The 10,086-nt window shown below is 43.8% G+C and overlaps 1 protein-coding gene across 1 annotated transcript; it reads left to right on the top strand.

The window, feature by feature from the left end:
* The first annotated feature begins 1,431 nt into the window (after positions 1 to 1,431).
* Positions 1,432 to 5,884, top strand: LOC146194858 (uncharacterized). Its single transcript, XM_084596142.1, has 5 exons — positions 1,432 to 1,500; positions 1,606 to 1,697; positions 3,185 to 4,096; positions 4,993 to 5,055; positions 5,807 to 5,884. Exons 1-3 carry the CDS (start codon positions 1,494 to 1,496, stop codon positions 3,413 to 3,415), a joined length of 330 nt encoding a protein of 109 aa, XP_084452268.1. The 5' UTR covers positions 1,432 to 1,493; the 3' UTR covers positions 3,416 to 4,096; positions 4,993 to 5,055; positions 5,807 to 5,884.
* Positions 5,885 to 10,086: the final 4,202 nt, after the last annotated feature.

The following is a 10,086-nucleotide window of genomic DNA, read 5'->3' as shown; positions in this document are numbered from 1 at the left end:
TATATAGGTACGTACGACAACTTATATTATTTCTCTCAGGATTTTGGAATATCCACTTTGCTTCCGTCGACGTTTGTTATCTAAAACTAATGTACAGCTTATAAAAACGCGTATATCGATTTAAGAAAATGTTAAACACGTTAATTTTGAGCCATATAAAGGGCAGTTAATTTCACCCCGTATTTAAACAAGTTAATATACACAAAATAGCGGTTCAGCAGAACTGTTTATTGTCTTTTATTCCTGAATTTTTCATTGACGCAACTTTTTTCCAAAGGGAAAAAATAAATCTTGAAGTTGGGGTCACAATTCCCGCATGTTGCGTCGTCTTAACGCCTCTTCACCGCAGAGCACGGCACGCGACGCGGCACAAGAGGCACTTATGAGTAGACAAATAGTAACAAGCACAAGTACGTACTTCATCCGATAACATCGCGGGGAGCGCGCGCCTCGGAGCTGCGGCGAGCAACCCGATACGTGCCGGCGGCGAGCAACCGGATACGCGCCGGCGGGGAGCTCGGCCCGTTCGCCCACGGTGGTGCCTCGCTGCCTCGCTCGCCTGAGGCGGCTTTTCTCACGAGTACGTGTTCGGTTTGCGGTCGTGTTAAGAACCCCTCTATTAGCGGAAAATGGCATTGGGGGGTTTAGTCCTGCTCTGCGGTGAAGGAACGACATAACTTGCAGCGCGAGCTCAACTTCGAAATAATTTTCTCGTTCTAAACAAAAGTTACCTGCACGAAAATTTCAGAAATGAAACGTAATAAACTGTTCCATTCAACCCGATATTGTTTGCATTTTTACTTGTACATGCTCAAGGTGAAATTAACGGATGTTTAACTGAAAACGCACTTTCTTTTTTTTTTTTTTTGTACTTTAATGTAAACAGGTTCGACATATCCATCTACGGTGAATAATTTAAAACAAGTTTTTCTGCATGCTCCGACTTATGTCAGAAGCAGAAACCTGCGAAATTGTCAAACGAATATCTTGAATGGTTTCTGAAATTTTGTTTTTATTTGACAAGCAGTTCCTGATTTGTCACTTTTCGTTCAGACTGCGGTAATCTCAATATTAATTTTAGGCAAAATATTTTACTCTTTATTATGGCCATTTGGATAAATTTCAAGGATTTTAAATGTTCTTGTCAAATCGGAGATTGTCGAGCGTTTGGCCATTTGGCTATATACTTTGGCGTGGAATATGGGCTTGTATCAAGTCATTTCATATCTAGCCGGTTCCGTAGCCATTCGGCCAATCTGCCATTCATTTGGGAGCTCCCTTTGTTGTGACTAGCGGCGTGCTGCGAATCTGCAAAATATATTTGTGCTCATTCAATATGAAAACGAAACGGAGCGGCATGTGGTAGAGCACGACGCTATATCAAATTTCCACCCAAGAGACATCGAGGACTTCGACAGAAATCACCTATATGAAGCATTTGGTCAGGCGATGACACAACGCTTGGCGGCTACTACAATGCCAGAATTCTGCACATGACAGGTGAGGAGACACCACATTATACTACTTTTCATTGTATTTAATTGCATCAATAGAGCATCGCGCGATTGTTCTTTCTTTTTTTGTTGTTCGGTGCGAAAATTGCAGAAACGGAGGAGGAAATGTCGGCATGGCGTGCCAGCCGAGGAAAAGCAAGGGCACCGCGCAGACGTGATGAGGACCAACCGCCCAAAAAAAAGGTTCGTAACAGAATTTCATTAGGACGCTAGTTTGCTTAACCTCTGTAGGCGGTGCTGACTTGTGTTAAAAACGATTTCTGACTTTCTTAATGCAACTCTCAGCGAAAATGTCAAATCGGCCGGAAAACAGACATGTGAACTTCCACACTTTGCTTGCAAAAATGAGTAGCTGCAGGTTTGCTAGCAGCGATGTACTAGTTTACTGCGGGAGGGTTAACATAATAACCGCAATTTTTTTTATTTTTCTTCTTCTTCTTCTTATTTTTTTTTTTTTTTTTGCGGGTACTACGCGTGGGGTTTTACCACCAGTGTCACAATGCTGCAGCGGGGATGACCACAAGAATTCTGCCTGAAAACCATGCACTGCTAGCTAGGTTTAACATTTGCATCTTTTTTCAAAGTGCAGTCAAGCGCTCTAGGCAAGCCTGCTCACTTACTTTGCATTAAAATTATCTCAAGGCAACTGAAACTGGCTAGTTTTTAATGCACTTTTTAGTTCTTTATGGGTTGCAGGGCCATCTAGCAATGGTCGATAAAGCTATATGCCATTGTCATTAATGCCTTCGGAGCACTTTTTTTTTTTAATTTTGCCTCTTATCTCTATGGATTTTGCCTCTTAGAATATTTGCCACAGAACCTTTCACCCAATTTTCTTGTGGGGTGGTTATGCATTTATCAGTAATATCTAAGTTTCAACTTTGCCTTTACTACAGTGGCTGAGCATTTTAACAAACTTTGTTGGCCGTCCTCTGATACATGGCCCTTATGGGAGGTTTTGCATCTCGTAGCATTTAAGAGCTCTGCATTGTAATGACCGTAGTGAGCTAATTTATTGTGACTTCATTGTTTGATCGTTTTTTTTAAGTACCTCCGAGCTGCCGCAAATTAAAAAAATGAAATATTACAGCACACTTGAGTGCAAACATAACTAAATATGTTGACCTATATGTTCAAAGTTTGGTGCAACACTAACTTCAGGTAGTTGTCTCCATGTCATGACTTTCAGTGCAAGCCCATTGTGCAGCGAAAGATTAAGTTTTTGAAGCGAAGACAGTCATCACTGTTTTTCACTGTGCAGGAAATTAATAAGGTACTGGAATCAGAAGGTGGTTTTGTGAACTCATACTTTGCCTACTGGTTATGCTGCATGTCTAAATGCACTTTTATGTGTAAAAGTATTGTGGAAAGATATGAATACATAAATGAATAACAACTTTACCCATAAGGGAAAGGGGCAGTGGGAAAGGGAGGGGGTTCTATGCTGGGTACAGGCCTCAGCTACCTTCCGAGTTCAATGCAGGATCTGATCCTGAAGATCAGGCACTGGGCTGCGCAGGGTAGGCTCCCGTTACTCCTTTGAGTGTATTTTGGTGGGTGGTGGCAAACACATGCCCCAAATGATGTGGTTAAGAGAAGTAAGCTCTGAATCTTGCTGTGTTGTATGTGTGTATAAGAATTAGGCGGTGATCAATGTGCTTATGTCTTAGGCACGGACTGACAAGGCTGCAAAGGCTGCGGCTCAGCATGAAGCAGAAGAGGATCTTCTACCAATTGAGGATGTGGAAAGCCTTAAAGACTCACTAATTAGGCGACTTCAGGAAAAAATTCTATGGTTAAAAGCAGAAAACGGCACATTGCGAACGCTAAATCGCAACTTGCAGGAAGCCCTGCTTTCCAAAATATTTGCTTCTGGTATGTGCAAAGTTGTTTTTTTCTAACGATTCCCTTAACACCACTTTCACAATTTTTCTTTTTGTCATCATTCTGTTTATATCTTTGAGCTGTGGATTCTCGTGTAGCAAGCAGCCAGATGAATATTTCAATTCGTCCTTGGTGTGCTATTGAAGGTGGCATGACGCTTAACCAAGAGGTAATAAATCAAAGCTATTTATGTTCCTAACACAAGGCACAAATATGATGCAGTGGCAGGTATAAAAATGCAAATTTGTACAAAAAGATTTGGAGTGTTTCTTGAATTTGCTTTTGAATTGAGGAAATTGGTGCAGTTAAAGCAAAGAAAAATCCCAGAGAATGTGGTTTTCATTCCAGGTTTACCAGATTGGAATGCATATGGATTGAAGCATTTAATAAATATATTAAGCATTATTTTGTACCTGCTCCTATGCATAATCACTGCTCAGCTGCATCATGTTGCTTTGATTTCATCATTGCCACAGAATATTTTACTCCATATTTGGCAGATAGCACAAAATAAAAAATAAATGAAACTTTTGCTCACAATAGCTACTTATTCTTTGTAAAGTGTGTATTGCCACTCTGCTTGATTTTTGCCATTTGAAATGTTTCTGTCCTACTGCTAGAACAAATAGCTGCCTCCGGTCCTCGGCGAGGGCATGAGCAATCAACTGGACAAAAAGAAGCAGATGCAGCCTTGTATGGTAGGTTGAGATTTGAGTTGTTTGGATAAAGCTGCCCTCCTTACCTGCTGAGCACCCATTGAATTCATTGTGAGCAAAGCATGGCAAAATGTATGAAAATATTCTTGTGTCATATGCTGTCTGACATTGCAAGTGGCATTTCCTTTTATGGTTAAACTTGGATGTAACGGACCTGCATATGTAGTGAAATCTTTAATATACCAAAATTTCTTCTCAATTGTCTCTGCATCGAATGAAGGTGTTGTGGCTCTTTACATTGATAACACGGATCTGCCACGTCAACTCTGTTAGCTAATGACAAGTTACTGGAAATTTGGCAGAATATGCAAAAGTTTCATGACAGTAAAAGACAAACTGACATGAGAGGCATGTCTCAGATGACAATGGGAGACTGCAGATGGCAATATGCATCATAGTCCAGTACCATAAGTGTATATTTATGGCAAATACAGCAGCCTCCGGCACTTTGCTTTAGAGCGTCACGCCATTTGGCACTAAGCAGTTTAGTTCATGATCGAAATGAGTGAAGTTTAACATAATACAGAAAAGATCACATGCATTCCCATTGCCACTATGATATTGCTCGCGAGATTCTGATGCTGGTAGCTCTCACATGTCAGGAAGGGGGACAACAGATAGTGCCCGCATGGGTCTGTGCATGCATCTTGCATGCATCACTTGTATGCAATATTCTGACTTATGAAAGTCTTGTTCTTAGTAACGATATGTATTGGCCATCATAGGGGCTAACCTTTCAGTCTAGCCTGACTTATAATTCCTGTCTAACTTTCCTTGAAATTGCTTCAACTTTGAAAATGCTACTAATTTTGGATGAACTGTTGTCTGTGTCGCTATGCCAATCCATTGCTTTTCACATACTTCTGCCCTGTCACTAGAGCCGACAGCAGCCTCTGAATGCTGCACAAGCCGTGCATCAGGAGGAGCAGCAGACTCAAATGGTTGGTTTATTTTGCTGTTGTATCGGTGTATCTTAATTCCCAAGATTAACTATTTTGCTGACATATGCCGGATGCAGTCACTGCGAGCAGAGTACGACAAAAGGTGCAAGAATGTTGCATGTCCAATGGAAGCTAATCATTGCCAATGGCAATACCCTTGTCACTTGCAATTAAGTTGAATTGGAATGATTTATTCAGACAAGCTGGACTTAGACATTTTACTGACGGTAACATTCATAGCCATCTGTTTGCAAATCATTTTAGTCTTGCTGACTTGTCTCACTTGAAGATGTTTCAGCTGACCGAAGTGTCTAGCAACATAAGAGCTGCCATTAGCTAGGTGCTGCAATCTCACCACAGCATTTGTTAGCCAGAAGTCCAATGTTGCAGTGAAAATAGTCCATATTCTACTGTACCTGCTCATATTCTACTGTACCTGCTCAAAGCAAGTATTTGACAAGCCTCGTGGTAGTGCAGTATAGGTTTCTTAATTTTTTTTTTCCTGTCACCTGCTTGCTACTGGGGGCAGAGTAGTTTTGGGATGGGGGGGAAGCTGGATTTTAGATGATTTTTCAGGAACAGATTTTGGGTGCAGAACTGAAACATTAACAATATTGGGCTTTACCACAAAATAAAAACTCTTTTTCAATGATCTGCATTTTGTCAATGTTGCCCATTTTAGGCAGTGTTATCCTTGCACCACCACTTCATGAATTGAATCCTTTTGTATATGCTTGTGCTTTGTGACCAGAGCTGATGGCCACCTGCAGTCCTCGGCCAAGTCTTGCGGCACCGGGTCCACTTGGACGAAATGAAGAAGCTGCAGTCTTGGATGGTAAGTTGATTTTATTGTATTTGGTATACAGTCGAACCTTGAAATAACAAACCTCAATGTAGCAAAATTCACAATGTAACACATTTTTTTTATTTCCCATTGTTTGCCCTATTGAAAACAATTTAATTTTCTCATGATTTAACGAAGTAATTTTATGTCGCACTTTTGACTTAAAGCCGTCCTTGTGCATCACATGCATGCATCGGCAGCCACCTTGATATAAGCATGAGAACTTAAACTTTAGCCAAAGTACACCGCATTTTGCATTTGCCTTGCATCTACGTCGGTTTGAGAGGGTTCAATATGGGGGAAGAAGGGTGATTTTTTTTTTTTACGACAGTTGTCTATCTTTTTACCCATCAATCATCAAAGAAAGTATGCAATCAGCTGCGATCATGACGTGGGCTTTTAGCATCGTTCGCTTCAGAAGGCATTTGCTGCTACACACGTTCCCTCCCCGCACACCGTGAAGTTCTAGCTCGCAGAATCTTGGCGTCCTGCCAAGAAATACACTGTACTGCGACAGCGCACAACGGAGGGAAGTCCTGACGAGTAGAGTTATTTTTTTTTTTTGAGTTGTCGGCAGCAAAAATATGAGCAAGCCCATTACACATGTAAGTAGGTACGCATACGTGAGGCCTGAGGTAGCCACGTCGGCGTGGGCGATGCGCTCACTTTATGCTCACATGAAGTAAATGATACGGTCTTACCCGTTTGCTATCGCCCATTATCCTCCTGATGTACAAAACAACATCCAGTGCCCTTGTTAGTGTTATATTGCAAGAATTGCTTGCTTATTTTCTGAATTTGTAATTTAAAAGTTCCCATCTGTTAGCTGTCCCACGAACCTGTTACTTCATTTGGGCAGCTGAAACATGGCAACATGGACGTAACGAAATTCACTACGTAACGAAACTTTCGGCTGCAAGTAGGACTTCATTATATCGAGGTTCATCTGTGTATCCTTTGGTATCAGATTACTTTTTTAATTTAGAGAAAAGGTCGGTCGGTAATTTTTGGTGCACATTCGGGAGCGAATCAGGTTCAGTAAAAAGTTCTGTAATGTAGGATTTTTTTCTTAATGACATTTCAAGCAAATAACAGTATACAGTCAATGACCAAGACATTGTGAAAATGTGAAAAATCAGGCAGTCCGAAATAACAAATCTGCCCCCACAAAGGTCATTTTATTCTTTACTACTTAGAGGCCGGAAGAAGTGATACTCTCCTGAACCATGGTTCTGTTACGAGCTAGCAAGTCTGCCTGAGTTTTGGCTAGAGTCGCTGTAAGCTAACAAAAAATTTGCGACGGCTGTGCTGCGGCAGGCGAGTAGTCATCATTGCTCTCAAAACACTCTGTAAGCGCTTGGCAAATTAATTTTTCATCTTTTAGCCCAGTTCAAAGTTCCAACTCGCTATCCACGTCCGTGGAGTCCAAGAATGAGATGGCTGATGGAATTTTGATGCTTGCAGTGCAAAGGTCGTCTAGCTACTCACTGTCAGACAGCTGCTCGACAACGCTATCCTCGCCCACTCATGCATAGCAGCAGCCATTGCGAGTTTTTCATATTCATCTAATGCAGTCACAAATGTTTAGACATATTAAACCAGCCAGTAAAATTCCACTCTGGCTAGTACTCAGCATGCTGCAGGATAAAGCAAGGCACTTGAGTTTGTGTTCTGGTCAGGTAACAATGAGGTAGTCAGACAAGCAGTTCCCATTTAAGCATAGTAAAAATATAATGCTATTTGCTGACACAGAGCTTTGCCTTACCGTTTGATGTGGTGGCACAGCATCTCCCCACCCTCCCCCCCATCCTTCGATGGGAGGATATTTTTGCAGATCCTGGGCGCGCAATCACATGACGTAAAAGTGACGTAGGGTCTACATCACACCTGCTTGTTCTGTGTATATTCTTTTTTCTTTTACTTTCATTGTAATGGAGGGAGTGAGAGGGTGAGTGAAAAATGTCTCTGAAGTCAAATGCACGGGAAGGATGAAGGGAGGCACTTGGACGTCGGAGCGTGGCTTCGAGCTGGAGGAGAGGAAGCATCTAGCCATATTGTGCTCACAGCACACAACAGCTCCCATGCTTCCTTTTTTTTTCTTAGCAGTGAGGGGGAGGGCAGGCTAGCGAACATGGACAGCACTTCAAACTAGTGGTGGCTTGGAGCTGCCCACTGCAAAGTAAAGCACAGAGCAGTATGAACACTTGCTTGTTTCCTTTTTTTTTCTCGTAGTGAGGCATGGGCTGCTTTACCCTGAGCGACAGCGGACGGAGCGCTAGAGATCTGACTGCTCCTGTGCACAGCGTGTGTTACAGCACAGGGCTCAGTAGGCCCCTTTTGAAGCTAGGCAGTTATGTCTTTTCCACCACTACAAAACTGCTTGCCTGTGGGCGCACGTGCGTGCAAATACCGTATTTACTCGAATCTAGGCCGGCCTCGATTCTAGGCCGACCCCCTAAATTCAGACGGTCAGGAAAAAAAAAAGTTTACTCGAATGTAAGCCGAATGAAAAAAGGCATTGACTGGAACTAGAACATCCATTTTATTGTGCTTGCGACACTCATTGTAGCACGTCCAATGCTCACTCGCTGTCTTCGTCGCCGTCGCTGACCTCTTTGTCGCTGGTTTCCTCCCACAGCGCACTGTCTTCGCTTCCGTCCATCGCGTTGGAAATACTGCACTTTCGGAAGGCCCGCACAATCAGTTCGGCTGGAATCTCCTCCCACGCCGCGGCGACCCAGTTCACCACTTGGCTAAGCGAAGCACGCTTGATGCGCCCGGTCAGTGTGAGCTGGTGATCTTGCATTGTCAGCCAGTCGTTGTAGTGCTTCCGCAGCCTATCTTTAAATGGCTTGTTGATGGCTACGTCAAGCGGCTGTAGCTGGCTCGTCATACCTCCGGGGATTATCGCAATGTCCGTACCGCCATCCGAAAGCACGGACTTTACGGCATCTGTCAAGTGGCCGTGGTAGGAGTCGAGAACCAGGAGCGACTTCTTGAACAACAGGGCCCCGGGACGGCGTTGCCAAACGGTCTTCACCCAGTCTTCGACAAGGGCACCACTCATCCATTCATTCTCATGGATGCGCACAAAGACGTTTTTAGGGAAAACTTCTCCAGCTGGAAGCGTCTTCCGCTTAAATATGATGTAGGGCGGCAGTTTTCGCCCATCGGCCATGCAACATAACATCACGGTAAAACGTTGCTTCTCGTACCCAGCAGTTCTGACTTTTACCTGTTTTGCGCCCTTTTCATTCACTGAACGCTACAGGCATGTCAAAACAGACTGGGGTCTGGTCGGCGGTACCGATTTGGCCCAGTCTGTAGTCCTCCTCCAACCGCTTCTTGATAACAAAGCTCTGGAATGCGACCAGCTTCTCCTCAAAGTCAGGGGGCACTGTAAAAAATATTCGTCACTTTGACGGCCTCCCTCTACTCAGTTTTGTTGGAGCGCTGACGCCAACAGAATAAACTGCCGCCGAGGAGTCAAATAGCGGGAGAGAGCGAAGGGACCAGGAGTCCTAAAAAACAAACACAATGCGCGCAGATCGTTCGCCGCCGTTTGGGTTACGTCACACAACCCGTGATCCGCATTTGGCCTATCGCAATGTTTTGTTCGGCGTCGGGCGAGACCCAGCCTGCCGCTGCATTGACTGCGTGCGAGGTCGACGTCTCCTGCACCGTTTTCGTCGGCTTCTCGTGTTCCTTCTTCCTTTGTGTGTGTTGCGCCATTTTGTATTGCACTTTGCAAAAGGACGGCGTGGTTCGGAGTCAGCCCCGCACACGAAGCTGCAGTCTTCGACCAAGTCCGCCTGATTACGGTAAGTGTACTGCGTGTTTTTTATTTACTTGAAGACTTTGTGGAGCTTGTGGTGTAGGATACAAGCGCGTGCGCCGAGCTTATGCGAAACATGCATCTGAAGGCAACCGGCGTGCGCTTGTATTGTGCTCCACATAACGACAGAAGGCTGTCCGCTAGCATTCGTTAAGGGAAAGTTGTAGGCGCGATATATTTGTATAGAGAACGTGAAATTTTCACGGGTAATTGTGCAAAGTGTGTCCATGGTTTGGTTTGTGCGGCTTAACGTCACAAATTGAAAGGTTACGTATAAGAGGTGATTAGGAAGGAGTTGCTGTGGAGATGGGGTTGTTGAATATATGTGATAATGGCGCGGCTCACGGCCAGG

This window comes from Amblyomma maculatum, chromosome 3 (assembly GCF_055883805.1).
Source record: "Amblyomma maculatum isolate TAMU_Amacu chromosome 3, ASM5588380v1, whole genome shotgun sequence".
Classification (NCBI taxonomy): domain Eukaryota; kingdom Metazoa; phylum Arthropoda; class Arachnida; order Ixodida; family Ixodidae; genus Amblyomma; species Amblyomma maculatum.
Note: the sequence above shows the minus strand (reverse complement) of the source record. Positions and strands in the feature narration are given on the sequence as shown.

Bases quoted from the DNA above. Each gene is read 5' to 3' on its own strand.
- LOC146194858 (XM_084596142.1), top strand. The intron at 1,698-3,184 runs GTTCGTAACAGA...CTTATGTCTTAG, and splicing joins ACCAACCGCCCAAAAAAAAG to GCACGGACTGACAAGGCTGC.